Raw genomic sequence first — 22,553 nt, 5'->3', positions numbered from 1 at the left:
TCGATCAGAAGAGGTTGATCATCTAGCATATAAGTATCGGTGTTTACTGCAAGGTTCTTTAATTATCAAAATTATAAGAAATTTGGCCCAGACTTGGTAAAGTTTCAATTTACCAAATATATCAATTAGTAGGCGGTTTCTCGCCCAAATTTGTATGCTCACGTATTGGTAAAAACATATTCTTTCACATGATTGGTAATAAGAGCTTCCATTTCATTTTTTGAGGGGCGTTTCCAAAACTGGTCTTTACCTTTGGAATCATGGTGGGAGAAAGTTCTATGGCGACCATTTTTCAAATATTTCCCTATGTATCTGCTTTTAAAGAACATAGACCTTTGATTTTAAGTGCTAAACATACATTTTAGGGACAAGGAATCTAATGGAAAACAAATTCAAGAAGCTAAACCTAGGCAAAAAGCCGAAACGGCAGCCATTTTCCAAAAATGGTTGCCATAAACCTGATATTTCCCAATATCTTCGCTTCTAAATGACTTCAGGGGTTTCATTTTCATTGCGAAGTATACATTTTCGGGGGCCAGGAATAAAATCAAACCTTTTTTAATGAGCTAAACCTGACCACAAAGCCTAAATGGCAGTCATTTTCCAAAATGGCTGCCATAAACCTGATATTTCCCAATATTTCCGCTTCTTGATGACCAAGGGCTGAGTTTTAGCGCTAAACATACATTTCTGTTCAGTCAAAAATACTATGGCATACTGTATGCCGGATGGACGACGTACATGTCGATGCTCTACAGTTTCCACATGCAGCTGAACATTTTATGTCATGCTTGATACATGTGCACTTCAGACTGATGCAGTCTGTCTGGCAGTTGCAGCGGATCATCTTGAGGAGCTCTTCCGGAGCTGGTGGCACTATAGTCTGTCTGCACGGGCTCGAGTCATCCCATGCTTTTCCGCTCATCAGCTGCAATGCCCTTCCTCTGCTGGACCTGGTAGTCGACACGAAGGCTATGGTGCTTCGCGGCTGCTGATGTGATCGGTAGACTTTGGGGTTGCACATAAGAAGTGCAGGAGGCAACCTTCTGGCAGAACCACTTATGTCACACCGCGTTGAGTGACTATGCGGGCTTCTTATTGTCCAGACATGCCAGAGCTGTCTCTCCTGCTTCTACAACATCATCGATCGGTGGACGCTGCCGGCCTGTCAAACACCTGGCTTGTTGAGGAAGCTCCCTTGCCATACCAATGTCAATGGCATACATGCGGGAAGAAGTATCGCATCCCTGGAGAGTGAGCATGAAGAAAATGCGCTGTGAAACATCTGGGCCTAACTGCTGCATGACAGACCTCATGTTCCAGACACGCGGTATCTTCACTCTTCTTTGACTCTGGTTGGAAGAACAGGTCAAATGACTCGAGGTTGGTGTGGTAGATGAGCAGGATGAGTAGATCTGTGTCATCTCCGATCAGCACAGTATCAGTGGTGGCTGCAGAGTTCACTGCTTTCTGCACTATGAGAAGATCAGCGTCACCTGCAGCATATGATATGTCTGGCAGTTATGTGCCCGTAATTTGGGGCTGAGCATGTTGATGAATTGCTGATTGTTTGTCTTGTTTGCCAAGAATTGTTCTTTCTTCATTGTGGCCTGCTTAACTTCATCAAATGTCACCGTTGCTCCAGCATTCCCTCTCGTACGTCTTTGATGTGTTGTGTCCTTTGGTGATGTACCATTATAGTCATCAAAGACGACTGCTGATGGCCTTGAACTTCCTCTTGAATGTGTAGTCAGCAGCAATTTGTCCATTCATGCTGGTCAGGATTGCTGTTTCAACATTGCTTGGAAAATTACAATACTGTGAGGTGAATTATGTTGAACTGGCTTGATTTGAGGATTACTTGATGAATGGAAGCCAGAGAACTGGAATAGGGGGAAAAATCTGAATGGGGCCAAGTAAAGTCAGGGGTCCCTCAGGTATCTATCATAGGTCCCCTTCTCTTTACTATCATGGTCAACGTTCTCCCTCATGTTTTAACTAAATCTCAAATCATGCTTTATGCTGTTGATGCAACAGTTTCTGCAGTAGCAGAAGCCCGCTAGAAATTGAGAGTATCCTAAACTCAGAACTCAAAAAGATTCAAGACTGGGTACAGACAAACGAATTAGCTATAAATCCGATTAAAACACAGTTCATGATCTTTGGATCATCACATAAACTAGCACTTCTCTCACAACCAATTAAATTATTTTTAGACAATCAACAAATTTCTCAAGTATATAAATTACCTATAAATATTTGGGTGTCTGGTTAGATCCAACTTTAAGTTGGAAAGAGCATGTTAGACATACAAGCAAGAAGATTGCATCAAGGATTGTACTTCTAAGTCGCGCTAAAAGATGTGTTTGCATCTTGACAGTTTGATATGGGCGGCTAAAGGGGCCAATATCAACAGTCACAAAAACAAACAAAGATGCATACAAACAAAAAAAGAAGCATACAAACAAACAAAGGACAGAGCAAAATTGACAAAGTACCCAGAAGAAAGGACCAATTAACAAAGAATAAATCAAAGGTCAGAGCAAAATAGACAAAGTACAGGTCAGAAGAAACAGAGGGCGTTTTGGTTTACGGTAAGCAAATAGACATCAGGCACGAAAACGAGAAAGGACAAACTCAAACAGACATCACATCATCTACGAACTGACCCTCAAAGGACAACAGAGGGCGTTTTGGTTTACGGTAAGCAAATAGACATCAAGCACGAAAACGAGAAAGGACAAACTCAAAAGGACATCACATCATCTATGAACTGACCCTCAAAGGACAACAGAGGGCGTTTTGGTTTACGGTAAGCAAATAGACATCAAGCACGAAAACGAGAAAGGACAAACTCAAAAGGACATCACATCATCTACGAACTGACCCTCAAAGGACAACAGAGGGCGTTTTGGTTTACGGTAAGCAAATAGACATCAGGAACGAAAACGAGAAAGGGTAAACTCAAACAGACATCACATCATCGTACGAACTGACCCTCAAAGGACAACAGAGGGCTTAGGCTCGCAAGTAATAACAGATGCGTATGTATTTCATTTAAAGACCGTCAATACTGGGCCAGAAGGGATTAGACCACACAGAGATAACGAGGTCACTGACAGGTGGCTATCTCTTTAACTCAGCTCTCAACTAACATAAGAAAAAGAGGGTGGGGGACCAAAAGGCACCGATTGGGGAAGTTTTCTATATAGAGGAACAGTGGCGTACGCAGGATTTTTTCAAGGGGAGGGGGGGGGTTGGTAAAAAATACACATATAATACACACATAACAAAAACTGAAGGGGGGGGTTAACCCCCCAAACACCCCCCCCCCCCCTCCCCACGTACGCGCCTGTAGAGGGAGCAAGTCAGGGGCGGATCCAGGATTTGCCGGTAGGGGGGCCTAAAATGTGAAAATCGCGCCGACCAAAATCTCGCTCAGTGGGGGGGGGGGGGGGGGGGGGGGGGGGGGGGGGGGGGGTAGTGATCATAATTTTTTTCTTCTCGTATTTGTCCTCGAAAATGTGAAAATCGAGCCTACCGATATCTCCCTCAGTGGGGGGGGGGGGGGGGGGGGGGGGGTAGTATGCATAATTTTTTTTGGTATTTTACCCCGAAAAAAAAAAAAAAAAAAAAAACAGGGGGGGGCCGGACCCGTCGGCCCCCCCCCCCCCCCCTTGGATCCGCGCCTGGAGCAAGTAGCTACAACATTACAAGTAGGACAGTGGGCTTTAATTAATGCATAGCCCATTTTGCCCAATTAAGACTGGGCCAAAATGCCCTGTTGATTAATCATTATCGCTTTGTCTTCGATTATCTTTTTTATTGTGATTGTCAGTCACTCGTTTATTTATTTATTTTTTTATTTTTTTTTTTATTTTTTTTTTTTATTTTTTTTGTTATTTTTGTTATTTTTTTTTTTTGGGGGGGGGGGGGGGGTCATTTGCCGGCGCTAATTCAGTAAGGTATCCAAAATATAGCCTACTAAAACAGACCCCAAATTTCGGTGAATAAATAATCAAATGTCCAAATAAAGATAATGATTTAAAAGGCGTTATGTTCCTTACCTGTTTCGTGTCAATTATGTTGTATTTTGGGGAGTATTTTTTGGAAAAACATTGATTTTAGTATGCACTTTTCACGCCAAACTGCTGCACAATACAAATGCATAATGATGGTGGATTGCGTTCGGGCGCGCGCCTGTGTGAAGTTATCTACCGTAATGAGGATGTGGGACAGAAGAAAATAGTTGCCAATTTAAGTATATCGAAAATGTATCAAATAAAATGGAATGGTTTGATTACAGAGTGGTCTTATTCGTTATTACTATGTTGATGGGGGAGACAGAGAGAAGGAAAAAAGGGGAAGAGAATATAAAAGGAAAGAAAGAAGAGGAAGAAGAATAAGAAGAAAAGAGGGAAACCCCCCCCCCCGCCAAAAAATAAAGAAGAGAGAAGGGAGGGAAATGAAAGGGAGGGATACTGTTATTCACATTATATATTTAAAAAAACAGAATAAAACAGAGAATGAAAAAAATTAGTTCTCGACTGATTGCCATTACAATAAAACAAAATAAAGCATGGGGGTGGAAAAGTTTTACATAAAACGGACTGGTTTTGATTACAGAGTGGTTTCATTCATTATCAGAATGTTGGTGTGGGAGGGGGGGGGGGGGTCTGCTCGCTATTCACAAGGACCGCTATTTATTATAGGAGAAGAGGGTCACTATAAGGACCTTTATTTATAATACGAAATGAGGGTCTCTGTTCATAATAGGAGCAGAGGGTCGCTATTCATAATATGGAAGGGAAATATTGGATGTAAAACACCCCCACGGCTATGGCGTAGCTGAGGGGAGGGGCGACACAAGGCCCTGAATAATTGTCTTTGTTTTTAAGTAGGTATATTATACCTTCTATCTTTGATAATTTTATAGAGACATCCCCTGCTTGACTTGGAGATGAAAAAGTCGAGGGTTCGTATCCCGACACGGCACTAATATCCTTTGGCAAGATATTAACCTGCACTTGCTACTCTCCACCCCGGTGTTAAATGGGTACCAGGTAGGATGCGACAGTCATTGTTGGTCATACAGTTTTTAAGCGTCATGTAACGCCTGGCTGGAATGCTGCCCAGGGCAGGCGCACCGGAAGCAGTTTGGAATTGGGGGGGGGGGGGGGGGGGGGGTGGTGGGGGGTGGTGGGGGCGATCCCCCCCCCCCCCAGAAACGCGGGCCAAAAACAAAAAACAAAAAGAGAGGAGAAAAAAGGAAGAGGACGTAGGAAACAAAAGGAGCAGACGAAGAGAATTTTTGAAATTCAGACAAGACAGTATCACGAATCGTCTTCTTTCTCTTTAATAATTTAATGAAACCTCAAAGCTTCCGCACGGGAGGTAGGGGGGGGGGGCAACTGAATTCAGACTAGGATAAAGAGTCGAGAACGGTACGTCGGATTGTCTTCTTTCTCTAATAATTCTATGAAACGTCAAAGCTTTCGCGCTTTGCGGAGGAGGGAGGGGAAAAACTCGCCCCTCCCTGCACCCACCCCCTATTACGTCACTGCTGGTCAATATTTGGCTCGCATAATTTCAAATTTGGCCCCCCCCCCCCCGAAGCTTAGACATTTTATTAAATTAATGAGAAAGAAGACGATCATTGTGCCGTTCTCGACTGTTAATTCTTGTCTGAATTGAGCTTCCCCCCTCCCGCTCGAAGCGTTGAAGCTTTTAAGTTTCATTAAATAATGAGAATAAGAAGACGATTCGTTGTACAGTTTTTGACTCTTAATATTTGTCGGAACTCAGTTCCCCCCCCCCCCCCCTCCTGCACGGTTGTACCGTTCTCGACACTTAATCCTTGATTAAATTCATTTCTCTCCCCCCCCCCTCCCGCGCGAAAGCTTTGACGTTTCATAGAATAATAATATTAGAAAAAGAAGACAACTCCAGGTACCGTTCTAGACTCTTAATCTTAGTCTGAATTCAGTTGCCCCCCTCCCTCCCTCCCGCGCGAAGTGCGGAAGCTTTGAGGTTGCATTAAATTATTACAGAGAAAGAAGGCGATTCATAATACTTGTCTGAATTTCAAAAGTGTTCTTTATCTGCTCCTTTTTTTTGGCCGGCGTTTTGGGGGAACCGCCCCCACCGCCCCGGAAGCTCAGGGTTTTTAGGCATTTGATGACGGTCACATGATCATCTAAGGGCCCGCCTCAGGGCCCTAGGCGGAATCAAAAGGGCAGAGCCCCCAGAAGCTGAGGGGTTTTAGTCTTTTTTAATCACGGTCAGATGAGCATTTTTTGATACCTCATTATTTTGTGACTCTGGCAGTTAAACTATTCTTTTCCTTTCTTTTTCTTTCTTTCTTTTCTTTCCCTTTTTCTTTCCTTTCCTCTCTTTTTTCCCTCCCCCTTTTCTCTTTTCCCGACGGCAGCGCAATTTTACCGGCAATATCCTGAAAGGGGGGTGATAGGGGGATGCCAGGGGCGGATCTAGCTTTTTGCTAAGGGGGGGGGGGTTGACCAAAATAATGACGATGCGGAGCATCGTGCACGAGCCGCGAAGCGGCGAGCCGATTTTTTTTGGGGGTGTTTATTTGAACCCCGTAAGTGATGTTTTCCTGGCATCTATTAACACAATGGAGACCATAAAAAGCAGTGCATGATAACGTCTTTTTAAATCAAGTAACAGTTTAATACACAGTTATATCCAGAGTTATCATGTGTTTGGTTAAGTTACCAGATGAGTTGAATATCTTCTCACAATATTTGCACTTGAAAGGGTTCCTCTCCAGAGTGCGTTCTTTTTTCTTTTTTTTCTTTTTGGGCCGCCTAAGGGGGGGGGGTTAAACCCCCTAAAACCCCCCCCCCCCGTAGATCCGCGCCTGGGTGCAAGGGCCATTTGCCCCCCCCCCCCCCGATCCACAACTTGTTGGCAGGAAAATTGCAATTGATATCCCCCTTCTTTTCTTTTCTTCTTCCTCTATTTTTACTACCCTTTATCTGCTCTTTTCCTTTTTTCTTTCCATTTCCTTCCTTTTCTCCTATTTTTGTTTATGGGGCGGGGGGGGAGGCAAGAGCCCTTTGCCCCCCACCTGTTTCCCTCTTTTCTTCTTATTTTTCTTCCTCTTCTTTCTTTCCTTTTATATTCTCTTTCCCTTCTCTCTCTCTCTCTCATTTAATTTTTGACGGGGGGGGGGGGTGGAGGGGGTGGAGGCAAGAGCCCTTCGCCCCCGTTTCCCTCTTTTATACTTAAATATACTTAAATTGGCAACTATTATCTTCTGTCCCAGATCCTCATTACTGTAGATAACTTCACACAGGCGCGCGCCCGAACACAATCCACCATCATGATGCATTTGTATTGTGCAGCGGTTTGGCGTGAAACTTTTGAAAAAGTGCATATTAAAATCAATGTTTTTCCGAAAAATACTCCCCCAAATACAACAAAATTGACACGAAACAGGTAAGGAACATAACGCCTTTTAAATCATTATCTTTATTTGGACATTTGATTATTTATTCACCGAAATTTGGGGTCTGTTTTAGTAGGCTATATTTTGGATACCTTACTGAATTAGCGCCGGCAAATGACCCCCCCCCCCCCCAAAAAAAAAAAAAAAAATGACTGACATTCACAATAAAAAAAAGATAATCGAAGACGAAGCGATAATGATTAATCAACAGGGCATTTTGGGCAAAATGGTCTATGCAATTGGATGGATAATCATTGATTAAAGCCCCACTGTCCTACTTGTAATGTTGTAGCTACTTGCTCCCTCTACAGGCGCGTACGCGGGGGGGGGGGGGGGTGTTGGGGGGTTAACCCCCCCCCTTGAGTTTTTGTTATGTGTGTATTATATGTGTATTTTTTTACCAAACCCCCCCCCCTTGAAAAAATCCTGCGTACGCCACTGTTCCTCTATATAGAAAACTTCCCCAATCGGTGCCTTTTGGTCCCCCACCCTCTTTTTCTTATGTTAGTTGAGAGCTGAGTTAAAGAGATAGCCACCTGTCAGTGACCTCGTAATCGCTGCGTGGTCTAATCCCTTCTGGCCCAGTATTGACGGTCTTTAAATGAAATACATACGCATCTGTTATTACTTGCGAGCCTAAGCCCTCTGTTGTCCTTTGAGGGTCAGTTCGTACAATGATGTGATGTCTGTTTGAGTTTATCCTTTCTCGTTTTCGTTCCTGATGTCTATTTGCTTACCGTAAACCAAAACGCCCTCTGTTGTCCTTTGAGGGTCAGTTCGTAGATGATGTGATGTCCTTTTGAGTTTGTCCTTTCTCGTTTTCGTGCTTGATGTCTATTTGCTTACCGTAAACCAAAACGCCCTCTGTTGTCCTTTGAGGGTCAGTTCGTAGATGATGTGATGTCCTTTTGAGTTTGTCCTTTCTCGTTTTCGTGCTTGATGTCTATTTGCTTACCGTAAACCAAAACGCCCTCTGTTGTCCTTTGAGGGTCAGTTCGTAGATGATGTGATGTCTGTTTGAGTTTGTCCTTTCTCGTTTTCGTGCCTGATGTCTATTTGCTTACCGTAAACCATAACGCCCTCTGTTTCTTCTGACCTGTACTTTGTCTATTTTGCTCTGACCTTTGATTTATTGTTTGTTAATGGGTCCTTTCTTCTGGGTACTTTGTCTATTTTGCTCTGTCCTTTGTTTGTTTGTATGCTTCTTTGTTTGTTTGTATGCATCTTTGTTTGTTTTTGTGACTGTTGATATTGCCCCTTTAGCCGCCCATAGTTTGAAGCTACTTGCGAACTAATATAATAATGCCTCTGTTTGATTACTGCTCCACTGATTGGTCAAACTGTCCACACAATACAAAAGTCATATTTATAAACCAACATAAAAGGATGGCCAGATTGTTCTTGGGGCAAATCAACTCACACACCTAAAGTTCAAGTCTCGACTCACTCAGTCTCTCTATCTCTCTCTCTCTCTCTCTCTCTCTTTGTTACAATACAATTGGATGAATGCACGTTTCTTTATGCACCCTCCTCCCTTTGGAGCTACGTTACTGACTTTCAACTTTATCTAGTGTATCCCAAAGAGTGTGCCATATGGCCCGGTCACACAGGTAGGACGCATGGGGAACGCACGGCCAGCGCATGGAAAATTAGCAATTTTGGCCAGTACGTTGTCGTTCGCTAGGCGTGCGTCATCACTCGTTACTCGTTCGTCGAGCGCGCTGGACCCACGCTATGCATTCGTCGTCATACGCTGTGTGCGTCGGGATTTTTTGAGCATGCTCAAAAACGTGCGCCGAGCTCGGCGCATGAATGTACACGCCAAAGGCACGCCAGACATGCGTGGAGCGCGCTAGACCAGCGCCAGACATGCGCGGAGCACACGCCCTGTATACGCACAGCGCGCTAGCTACACGCTGTGCATTTTGTGTCAGCTCGGTAGCTTTTCCAAAATTATGACAAAAGTTAGGCACACGGCCTTTTCCGATTTCCAATGCGCTGGCCGTGCGTCGTAGAACGCGGTGCATGCGTGGACCATTCGTCCAGCGCGCTAGCAACACGCTGTGCATTCGTAGAAGTGTTATCATGTGCGCTCTGTGTGCGCCCTGTGTGCGCCCTGTATGCGTCCAGCGCGCTAGCAACACGCTATGCATTTGGTGTCAGCTAGCTGTAGCTTCGACAAAAGTTGGGCGCACGACAACGCACTGGCCAAAATTGCAAATTTTTTCATGCGCCGGCCGTGCGTCCCCCATGCGTCCCCTCTGTGTGACCGGGCCTTTACCATAAAAACACCCTGGAAACTAGGATGAAGAAAAAAAATACTTCTCATAGCTACCCTTTTCCAGGCTTGTAATTTGCTGGTCGATTCACAATAGTGATGAAGAAAACGAGATATGTTCAACATGGATTTTATTCATGTACATAATTATGATGAAAAACGTTGGTTTATATACATACCGTAGCGTCAAGAGTATTATAGTTCTCTCCGTCAGGGCCCTACAATACTATTATTATCCCTCATGTTTATTTGTTTAGGTTTTTGTATTAAATGTTTTAAAAGCATCGTTTAACCATGTTAAATCTGAGATGCAGGGCCCTACGTGTCACCACTGTCTTTGGTATGGTTTAATATTGAAGCCCTAACAAATTAGCTTAAAATGATCATGAAGTGCCTCAAAAAAGAAAAAAAATGTTTAAGTGACCGGTTTTACCATACTCGTTTTTCCTAATGGACTGTACAGTGTGAGTCCAAAACAAGTTCAACACGATTTTTGCACTTTCGCAAACAATGCTTCCTGTTTATCCAAACGCATAACACATACAAATGATACCAAATGATTTGGGATAAAACACTCTTTCATAAGATGAATAATAATTTACTGTTCATAGATGATTTTAAAAATAATTAGCAATTTTCTAGGTGTAAACTTTTTTTTGACTCACACGGTAGTATTAGGAAGACCGTTAGGAAAACCCGAAATTTGATTTCGATTTCCAATCATAAATATCTTGATAATCAGACATGTGATCGGCTTGTAATAGTCATGGGTTCCTGACTGACCTAAAGGTTTATAATTATCATTGCACCATGAGCTAAATCCAGAATTTTAGACGAAGTTACCCAATCTTTTAACAATATCTTATGAATTATTGTCTTCAAGTATACCTTAATTTGCATCTTTCCCAAAATGTATTTGGTTATTTGGTACAGAATGAATAACATGTTCAAATTAAATGTTTAAATTAAGGTAAAGCAATCTTAGCAACATTTCTTGCTGAATTTAAGCAGCAATCATTCACCATTTAATAAAACCATGACCTGGCAATGTATTCTTTCAAGTATGACTCGTACTAATACCGCTTGGTTGATTCCACTGTTCGGAGTGCACGACGATGTGTGTGTTTTCTTCTTATTTGTTCAACGTCGCTATACTAGGCTATTTGAATTTTTTGATGACAATAAACATTGCGGTACTATTAATAAGGAACCGTCACATGGTTGTCACATGGCAGATAAAATTACCAGCACAATGCTTAATAATAGAGACTTTTAGATTCTGCACGACGAGAACGTGGACTGCCCTTTTAAGGCACTGGCAGTGACGTCACATTGCCTTAAAAGGGCAGTCCACAGAATCTAAAAGTCCCTACTTTGACAGATAGCTGAATCTTAACCGCGGGCCATACCGCCTCCCTCCCTCCCGTATTTCTCCCCCTCTCTCTCTCTTGCAATGAATTCAAATTCGTCTGGTTTGAGCTAGAATGGCGCCATTCATTGCTGATCTGTTGGTACCAATGAGAGCTTTACACAAATTAATTGTAGGGATATGGGGTGAAGTATTTTGTGGCATTTTTCAAATTCTTTCGTTTCATTTATCAAGTATTCGAGCGCCAGAATTTCAGAATTATTAAGAAGGATTGGTTTTATACAGTTATCGAAAAGTTTAAGGATATCGTTGGCTAAATATGGCCTTTTCTTTCTTTGCTGGTGTTATCAAATAAAAAAAAATTGTATTCAACATTCTTCATACCTTATTAAGCATAATTGTATGATTTTTTTCCCCACTTTTTAATGCATTTAATATTTAAAGTGGTTTAATGCTGTTTAAAGTCCAAACTCCGTTTCAGATATAAAAGACATTAGTTTTTTTTCTCCCGGATGTAATGTTACTGGGTGACAATTATCTCCAAATGAATCTATAATATCATTTAATTATAAAGAAAAAAAGTTGGGCTTAATACACAACTTTGTTTTGCGCCTTCCGAAGTGGGGGGGGGGAAGTTTGGGTTATTTTGTTTTTCAGTTAAACAGAAAGTCGTTCATCTGCGTACATATTTTTGATAATAACGTAGAATGTACTGGTTATATTGTGTGTATATTTATTTGAAGAGAAGAGCGTTTCTGTTCAAAAAATCAAACGCTTTGTAGAAGTCCACAAAGTACACGTACAAATATTTCTTATTTTTAAACATTTATCTATCATTTTGTTATAGTGAATATATGTTCACTTGTCCTGCAACTTTTTTTAATTATTTGATCAGCGGTCATTATGTTGTTTTCTTCAAAGTATGTTTAAAGTATATTGTAGAGTATTCTTGAGAATATATATAGGTAGAGCACTCAAAAAAATAATACACATAAGACATTCTTTATTTTGGTGTCATATTAAAGATATCAATGATATATTTATTTTGCTGCAAAAATTTTCAAATTCTGTCAAGGCATTCCTGAGATATGGTCTTTTGAAGATATCGTAAAATCATTCAAAAACCTGCCGCAAATAGCAAATTATGGCAAAAATGGATTTTTTTTACATGTTTAAGGGTGTTTTTTTTGACATAATAGAGTATTACATGGTCTTAAAAATGATATGTATTGTGAAACCAAAGTGAAATAAGCATGAAAAATAAAATTCAAGAACCAGACTTGTTGCATTTTGGTGCACCGGATTGACAAAAACCACATTTTGTTCAATTTCACCAATCCGCAGGTTTGGAAATGTTCAAAAAACGACTAAGTCCAGCTAATTAATATGCGTAAATGCAATATCTCAAGTTTTAAATGAGTCTGTTTGATACAACTTTGTGGCAAGCTTCAACTAATGAATCCCTATCCATTTATATAATAAGATTTATGAAAACTAATTAATTATGCAAATGAGCTGATAATTAGCTAATTACATATTCGCAACACCGTTATGCAAATTAGACAATGTTTATATATTTTTTCCTTCTCACCTAACTTCCTGATCTATATAAAACAACTGTAAAAAGTTTGAGCTTTGTAGATGCTTGCATTTGCTGAATAAAATGATGAGCTGAACTTCGCAGCAATTTCCAGTAATGTTTCACTCGATGGATTAAAAATCGGAGCATGTGGCAAGAAACTATGGATGTTAAACTACTGAAAACCAGTTTAGGATTTGAAAATCGGGCAATATTTACGGATTTATGAGCATTTTCTGAAAATTCATTCAACTCAATGTAACTTCGTGTAGAAACAAAATTCCGATGTACCTGTTGCTGGGGTAGCCAGGGAAAGGTCACAGGTACCATATATGGTAAGGTCATTGAAATCCAGTGAATGAAACATTGGTGGCAAGTCCATTTTTTACAGGGGAGTTTTTTCCAATCTGCCGGGATATTTAGTGCAGTATTGTCCGTGGTGATTGCACACACCCACTGGCCCAATTTGCGCGGTGTCAAAAACATCCCTTTTTAAAAAAATAAAATAAATAATTTCCCTAATACCCACACCCACAGGATTTTAAGTATAGTGGGTTAAAAGAATGACTGAAATATCTGTGAAAAAATTATGTTGTTACATGTTTTTGAATTTTTTAAATCATAAGTTGAAAAATGGCTTCTCAGCATAGATTTGCTATTGCTGTGCACTGACGTGCACGGCAGAATGTATATGCATGCACTGTGATCAGCCTAATATATATTTTTTTGCAAGGAAGCTTGTTAGGGTCATCCCTAAATAATTGGAGGTGTCTGTTTCGTCTCCTTCTTTGGATATTGGTTTTTATGAGATTAAATTTCCTTCTTCTCAGAGTATTAATCGCATGCAACATTTCTTCTTATTATTATAACAGAATTAGGTTATTGTGTATCAAAGGTTCTTTGTTTAGAGTCTTTTTCAGTATCAAATTTAATCTTGTTCATTAGTTTTTGCGATGAACGTACCATTCTTTCGCTGTAATATCAATGGACGCATTATCTGTATATTTTTCTTTCATTCTGTCCACAAGTTCCCAAAAAGATGGAGAGTCTCTGTTATCTAGCGATGGAAAACAAATTTCTGTATTAATAAAATCTTGAATCTTGAATCTTGAGAAATTTATCAAACCCATGTTTTTGTGTACGCTCTGTGATTATTACTTGTTATTCTCCGAAGGAGTTTTTGTTCGCATGAACGTTTTAGCCATAATACGTTATTCCACGGTGTTTTTCTCAGATCTCTACATAATTCTTTTGAAAAATCAGTTGTAGCTTGAATCTATATATCGAATAAAACAATGATTTTGTCCCTTTTTATTGACCTTAACTCTCATATTTTGTTTTTACGAAAACGCCAGCAGCGACCTTTGAGTATAGGTGTCGACTGTTTTGTTTATTCTTCTTTTGTTATCCCTTTTTTGTTTAAATCATTTAATAAGATTTTTGACAAATCTAAATTGATTTGTTCAACATTTTTGTTTGTTTAATTTTGTTAAGCATTGACCTTCAAACGTTCGGGTTCATTTGCATGGCTGTATGTTATGTTATTCCATGTCGTAATTGGCGAATACAAATGATTGATGGGTCAACGTCATTTGGCAATGGTCGGATAATGGGGGAAGAACTATCCAAATTCGAAAGCTATAGCTTTATTTATTATAACTAGTGAGGCGCGGTAACCATCGATTGAGAAACCTCTTGTGTTATAGAGAGCTGCTGTTTACATTATCTGACCGAATAATCTTTAGATTTGAGCAGTTATGTGGATAGATCAAGATTTTGTTTTCCGTAATTAATAGTGACTTGCTGTATCGAAAATTGTCTACGTTGAGGGGGTAGTGTCTGAAATGTAAGCACTATGTAAAGAGTGTACTAATGGATCAAATGAATCAAGTCTGATGTAGTCACATTTATCTTGATTAATATGGGCATTGAGGTATCCCATAATAATTACTGTTCCTTTTGTGTTTCGTTTTTCTTTTTTCTTTCGAGGTTTCCAAATATCTCTATATTTATTTCTGTTCTCAAAGTGTGTGACGAATTAACAGTTTGGAATGTATATATCAGGCATTTCTAAAGCCGAAAATGAATGACCGAGCTTTAGCCACATATTTACTACAGGTTCTTTCAATAATGGTAGTTCCCTTTACAAGAGGTTAATTAACGAGGACTCATAATTCTTCTCTCAGTCAGTTAGAGTTCGTTTAACCGACAGACTATTTATATAGAGGAGGCGCGATGGCTCAGTGGGTAGAGCAGTGGTCTCGTAATCCGGTGACCCGGGTTCGAAACCAAGTCGATGCGCTAGAACCCTTTAGTAAGGCATTAATCATCATTACCAGGTCCCTCGGAGAGGACCTAAATCCGTCGGCCGCCTGGTTGCTTTACTAACAAGCATTAATGCTTTATTAAAAGTCAGGTAAAATAACCACCACCACCATATGGTTTTTATGAGATGTGTTTACTGTAAGATAAATGCGTCTCACTTATATTAGAAATACAATATCTGTAATAAGTTTCTCCCCAGATATAGGACATTCAGTTTACATTGTCTTGTTCCGTTCAGTCTTTCATCAAGTCCGGTTACGTTCCATGAGCTTATGAATATTTGTTTGGATACTTTTAACTTTGAGGGTGGGGTAGGCTATCAATATTTCCATCGTCTATTCAAATACGGTTGGAAACATGTACTTGACCTCTTGCCCCTCCCCCTACGCCACTAATTAACAACGTTATATAGCTTATTCCAGACAGTAATTACTACAATAAACAAAATAATTAAATGAAGAAAAAAACCTGGAAACAAGGATGATGAAGTCAACAGTACGTATAACTATGTAATGAAGAAGAAACAAATGTTGATTATTTGGGGCAGAATATAAAGCAATCTCTTTTTTTGAAAACCAATAACTCCAATTGAAGTCAGAAGTCAAGTTTTGCGAATTGATACCAAAAGGCTTGAAGTCACGATAACATTCTAGTGCAGTTTTTTGACGGATAGTGCTCCCTATGCTTCATATTTACTGGCCAATGTATTAAACTGGTCATGAGAAACTCGCTAGGTTGATCAATTTCAGCAACAGTCGTTCCCCATTTTGATTCTCTACATGTAATACAACCATGACGTGGCAATTCTCTCTTTGAGCTATATGTGACTCATAATAATTCGTGTCACGGTTGATTCCGCTCTGTTGATTCCACTGTTCGGTGGGTTTAGCAGACAGAGAGAGGGAGAGAGAGATAAAAGAATATTTTCAAAGCGATGTATTATTATTATTTGTTCATCGTTTTTTAAATGCTATTTGTATATGTTGATCGCGGTACACGACATTGTGGCACTATTTGCATGTACCGTCACATGGCAATCCCCCCCCCCCCTCTCTCTCTCTCTATGTCTGAATACGAATCCATGACACATGCTCCGCCGACGATTGCTCCGCCGACAAATGCTCCGCAGAAAGCGACCATTGGTACGCGACATTTGCTCCGCGACATTTACTCCGACGTCAATTGCTCCGCCGACAGTTGCTTCGACGACATTTGCTCCGCCGACATTTGCTCCGCCGACATTGCTCCGCTGACAATTGCTCCGCCGACAATATTGCTCCTCTGACAGCTCCGCCCCAAAAGTGCCCTGTAAAATTCCACAGACGTAGCAGGAGTGCCCCGTAATCTACAAATGCTCCCTTATACAGCGAAAAAAAGATAAGAAGAAAGGAAAGAAAAGAAAAGAAAAGAAAAAAAAGAAAAGAAAAGAAAGGACAAGAAAACATGGACCAGAAAAGGTCAATAGAAGAAAAAGAAAAAGGTAAAGACAAGGGAAAAGGGATACAAAATAGAATATATGAAGATTTAATTTCCATATTTTTTGCATTGGCCTTTGGAAAACTACATGGGGTATGGACTATGTTGCGTGTTAACTAGTAATCCCACATAATTCCTTTTTTAATTAAACTACTAAAAAGCAGTATCCCTCCAGACAATAAAACACTTAATAAATGATCACATCCAGACAAATTGATTATGGTTAAAAACTGGTTCTATATTCTATAATTTCACATAAGAAACAATGATTACAGAATTATCAGAAACCTCTTCTGTCTATCTCAACAGTGACAGACAATTAAGCTATCACTAGGCCCTTGGTAGTTACTATTAATAATCAAACATAGATAACTTCCAACAGCACATTAATGTAAAGGAGACTCAACTTAGTCACTATGGTATTAATGATTACCGCTTAATACAAGTCTCGAAATATCAGGAGTCCTGTTCAGTACAACTTAAGACAGTACTAAAACAAATCAGTTAAATATCATTCACACTGCATGAATAATAAAAGTCAAGAAAATACTACTCAAATCTAAGCTAGACAGCGTTTAGATTTACTTACATAGGCACGAAATATTGTGGTTCAAGAAACCACTAAACAAATCTCTACTTGTGTATGTGTACGGAATGCACAACACGAGAATACAACAATATATCGGTGGATCTAGACTATAGCAGATCTAGATTAATAGACCAGGCATAGGCCTAGAACTAGTGCAATAATAAACATGTAAAATATGTGTTAGTAAGCGTACGCACTCAACAACAGACACTCAGTCAGTCAAAATAAGGCATCACAATGATAAACAATGCAATGCATAAATCACAATATAATTAACGTTACGTGAGTCATTGGAGTTGAATTCAAAGTAGATCTTCTTCAAGTTCTAGATAGATGTAGAAACTAGCTAGTCGAAAACGGTGGTCGATGAGCTAGTTGTAGATCGCGTAGGATATGCAGACGATGATCGACGCTAGGTGAATACCACGATGATGAAGACGATGTTAAAGACAACGATGATGACAACGATGATGAAGACGACGCTGGTGAAGACAGCGATGATGAAGTCGACGATGAAGACGACGCTGGTGAAGACAGCGATGATGAAGTCGACGATGATGAAGACAACGGTGATGAAGACAATGATGATGCAGTCAATGTCAATAGATCAACTTCAGTGACTTGCGATGCAGGTCGAAGAATCAAATGTCGAGACAATATATATCATATGAAGTCGATGATAAAAGGTTGTCAAACAATTAATGCAGGTGAGAAAAACGTCAGATCATATTAAATGTTCTATTCTCACTGCACGGCGAATTAAATAGTGTCGCCAATGCAGAACACAAGAGAGAGTCAAAATATATCTTGTAAAACGTACAAGATGTAAATAGGTGAGCACGTCCACCGGGAATGGTCCGGGGACGTAGTAGTTCAATCCTCGTTGGATACAATTTTCTAGGTACAATAATCGACACAATAACAGCATGTGTGTATACCAATATTAAAACAGCTCACTAATTCCCGCACAGGAAAATCAGGAGAGCGCCAATCACAACTACAGCGCGATTGGTTCAAAACACGCGCACATGTATGTTAATTAAGCACGTGATCTAAATACTTATGAATAAATACGCGTACATCTATGTTAATTCATCATGTGATGAAAATACTAATGAATAAACATCGTTCAGTAATAAATCGAGTTAAAACCAGTTCCGAGGACATGGCGTAATACCAAATCCTCGAACTCTCAATGACTTCTAAAGCGGCCATTTGGATTAAAAACACAATATGTATACCAGTGAATTATAAATGAATGCACTGTAACATTAGTCGCTACAGGCCTATAACTTTGTGTCGGGACGTTGTCGATATAATTAATGACGGTAAATCCGCGACACATCAGGGAAAATGAGAAATGAAATGGAGTATTAAATATGAAAAGGAAGGAAGAAAAATTGCTTGCTCGCTACGCTATAGCTTATACATTTTGTGATTCAGTGATCAGGGGCGGATATGGCGCGCCATTTGACCAATAACTCAGATAAACACTGTTTATCGCCGAAAAACATTGTTTATCGAGCGATAAAAACTGTTTATCGAAAGAAACTATGTTTATCTGAAATATTGGTCAAACGGCGCGGCGATAAACTCTGTAAACTCTGTATTCGGTTACTTTGAATGAGAAGAACATGTGACGGAGATTATGATATATAATTTTTTTTAAGGAGAAGAGCGTGGCAAACACTGGCTTGGCTTGGCATGAATTGTGATTTTGTACGCGATTTATAAAAGTCTCTCATTGCGTACACCTGTACGTTCTTTAATAAACAAAAGGGAAAACGATTACCTTGACAGTCTTTAAAGTTTAAAAAGGGCAAAGGAATTTAAGGGTGATATTTGTTTGGTTGGAAGATGCCTCTTTTAGCAAAATTAGTAGAGTGATAGTTTAAAGGAGCTATTAAACGTTTGAGCGTGAAAAGAAAATATAAATTAAGTTACCAAGATTTAACAATAGAAGGGGAACTTTATATCAATAAAAATAAACACGATCATATTGTTAAATAAGGAGCAATTCATTCCTGTGAAATTTGGCATCGTGGCCCCCTGCCCCGGCTAACAGGAAGGGTACCTGTTAGTCCAACATTTCGAAGCCTCCTCCCTCGCACACACACTGAGAGCGATGACTGCAGACCTGCCGTATCAACAGAGTTGAAAAAAAGACTTAACTCCATGTTGTTGCCAATCAGCCGTGCGAAAGACTTCATGCATGGCTGATCGTCAACGAAACGGAGTCAATTCTGCATGTCGTTATGGCAGGCACCCAGTGAAAACGAATTCGTTTTGATAAAATTATGGAAATGCAAGCACTACTTTAAACAAATAGAACTTTGCCATTCCTTGCTCATTTTTCCTGATTGAGGTGTCATATGAGAGGCCAGAACCTCAACTTCTTAGAAATGTGATTTTCTCTTTGAAATTCAGATACTGTCCGCCAAATTACTTTTGTTTTTCTCTCATCAAATTCATTGTAATCACTCATGCGTAAAATATGCATCCTATGAGTTGCATCAAATGAAAGAGGAGGATCTAAGCTGTCCAAATATGTGTCATTTAGTGATCATAATGTGACTAAGACCCCGTTCTCACTCACTTTGAAAGTGGTCTTAGTTAGACCGCTCCAGACCGCTCCAGAGGAACGGGTCTTGAGGAACGGTTTGCGAGCGTTCACACTCCGAGCAGTTTTTATGGCTCAAACCGCTCCACGAGTCAAAGTGGTCTTGTTGCTATGGCAGCTCAGGTAGGCGGGTCATTTTTTTCGCGCGCGGAATCCAAACCCTATGTCACCTGATGTCCCGTTCGCGACGCGTCCCGTATACATGTATATGTGTAGTGCCTGCCCGATCGCTCATCGCGCGGAACGTCACTTCCGTTCAAAGTACGCTTTCCGTTCACATTGCACGTTAGAGCGCTCTGGAGCGCTCTTAATAAGACCCGCTCCTCAAGACCACCTCGGAAGGTGGACTTCTGGAGCGGTCCAGAAGTCCGCTTCCTGGACCACTTTCAGCGTTCTCACTCACCTAAGAACCGCTCCTGAGGAGCGGGTCTTAGTTAGAGCGCTCCAACGAAGTGAGTGAGAACGGGGTCTAAGTTATGATAGAATATCGATAATTCCCCGTTTCGTTTTTTCTGGGACGCCCTGTATCCCACATTTATTTACTTTCCATTATAACAAAAGCTATATTCATAATAACTTTCTTAATCTTTACTTTTGTTTATTTACCCGAAAGGTATGGCGGCTCATAAAGGTATTGCCGATGATCTTCTCTCCAAGCTGGCTGAAGACATCGAGACGGGTGAGCAGATGGAGGCCTTAGGACGAACACTCGGATTCAGGGTCGAAGACATCAATAGATACACGGAGACCAATAGGATAGAAGGACGGGTGACTTGTAAGGGAACACGTGACATGCTGTTTGACTGGAGACAGACCGTGAAGCCTTGCGACCAGCACCTCAGACTGGAACAAGCTCTCATTGACGCTAAGCTAGTAATGCTTGCTGATACACATCTCAAGGGGACACTAAGCGATCCAGGTGGGTTTATGAGTGCTAGGTTTCTAACAATCACTTCCTTCACCCGTTAATTGTTTTAAGAACGTAACATTTAGAGCAATATCCATTTATTCCTTTGGTAGCGAGGCTCCGGGAACTGACTAGGCATTGGCACTAAATTTGAAGATGGTATATGACAGGGTAGGCCTAGTATTATTTCACCCCGTGCCTCTCTCTCCCTCAATTTTTGTTTGAAAAAGTTCTTTAACAAAAAGGGAAAAAATATACCAAAGATTTTCAATATCGATTTGGAGAGAAAGTTTTCCTGCAAATCTGTACAGTCTAATTAAAGATAGCAGCAGCGTTTAGTGCGTTTCTAAGCCTTTACTTATGGCAAAGAGGCAAATCGTCGGAATTCATGTACATTGTCTTTCAACGATAATAAACCATCCCCCTAAAACCTGCAAAGGGGTGATATATCATGTGAGCAGGCGCATACACAGAATTTTTTCAAGGGGGTTGGGGGGGGGGGGGAGGGGGGGGTTTAGACACATACAAATACCAAATGGGGGGGGGGGGGGGGGTTTAACCCCCCCCCCCCCCCCCCCCCCCCCCCCTGTGTACGCGCCTTCATGTGAGTATAATAACATATTTGGTGTTAAATATGCTTGTATCATTACAGGTATATACAGTAAGAAGATCTCGGCATCATTAACTGTTCAGCGATGTCGCGAAAAGTTGGAGAAAAAAGTACCGACATCAATTGTGCAAAATTCAAATGAAACCGTGGGATCAAAGTGATTATGCTGAGTTCAAAGATATGCACACGGTTGTCACAATGGTGAAGAAGGATGCTCGTGGACAAGACACGAAAAAGAAGGAAATACTCCAGGGTTCTGTTGCTGAAATATTTTCAACGAAAGTAAACGGAGAACTGCCAGCTCGAATCCTCATTTCGGCCCCGGCTGGACGAGGGAAGACCACGGCTGTCGCTAAGATGGCTTATGACTGGGTTCACAGAGAAAAGGGGTCAGCATTAAAACACCTGCCACTTCTGTTTGTTGTGAAATTCCGAAACACAACGCAGCTTACATCGATCGGTGAAGCCATCAAATCCCAGCTTTTGAGTGATGTTGATGATCTCACACCAGAGGGTCTGGAGAGTTTCATTAGAGAGAATCAGGGAATCTGTCACATCATACTAGACGGACTAGATGAGTATGCCGGTATTTCTTCTTCAAACCGGAGCTTAGGGAGCAACATTGTCAGTGTCATCCGCTGGGAGGAATTTCCAGAGTGTAGAGTCCTTGTAACGACGCGCCCTCACCTAGAGAACTTCTTCAATCAAGCGGAACTTCCGAGGGTATACACTAAAATGTGGATCGAAGGATTCTCGCAAGAGAGCTCACGAGAGTACATCGACAAGTTCTTTGCTTCGACTTCGAATCCTGATAGTGGGCGTGGTCTGAAGGTTTACCTTGATGACCAACCACTGATCAATGAACTTGTTAAAACGCCTTTATTTTGTCATGGTCTGTCACTTATGGAGCGAAGAGCGTTTGGACACTGAAACTGCAACGCAAACAGAATTATTAGACAGTGTGAATGTCTTTCTGATGCACCATGCCAATGCCCGAGCAAAATCAAAAAGACGAAATAACAAAAGAAGAACTAATCAAAATCATTCGTAAGCTGGGTAAGGTTGCTTTAGCTGGTCTAATCGACAACTCTAAAAAACTAGTATTCACGTCCCATGATTTCCGAAGAGTTCCCGCTATCCTTGGGAGGGCATGTGAGCTTGGGATCTTATCTAAGACGACGATTCCAACGAAAATGCTCCACTATCCCATAATACCACATCCACGACCATTGAGTTTTATCATAAACTCGTTCAGGAACACTCAGCTGGGAAGTACCTTGCTGCTAAAACGAAGAAATATATGTTACGACTGAAGATTTCTAAGTTGGA

General features: G+C 40.7%; 1 protein-coding gene across 1 annotated transcript; it reads left to right on the top strand.

Annotated features, from left to right (window-relative positions):
- The first annotated feature begins 20,322 nt into the window (after positions 1-20,322).
- On the top strand, positions 20,323-21,385 carry LOC115927772. Its single transcript, XM_030994037.1, has 2 exons — positions 20,323-20,626; positions 21,267-21,385. The coding sequence occupies exons 1-2, from the start codon at positions 20,323-20,325 to the stop codon at positions 21,383-21,385; spliced, it is 423 nt and encodes a 140-aa protein (XP_030849897.1).
- Positions 21,386-22,553: the final 1,168 nt, after the last annotated feature.

The sequence above is a fragment of the Strongylocentrotus purpuratus genome, unplaced genomic scaffold (genome assembly GCF_000002235.5).
Source record: "Strongylocentrotus purpuratus isolate Spur 01 unplaced genomic scaffold, Spur_5.0 spur5_scaffold_20, whole genome shotgun sequence".
Lineage (NCBI taxonomy): Eukaryota > Metazoa > Echinodermata > Echinoidea > Camarodonta > Strongylocentrotidae > Strongylocentrotus > Strongylocentrotus purpuratus.
The sequence above is the reverse complement of the archived record's forward strand: the minus strand, read 5'-3'. Positions and strand labels throughout refer to the sequence as shown.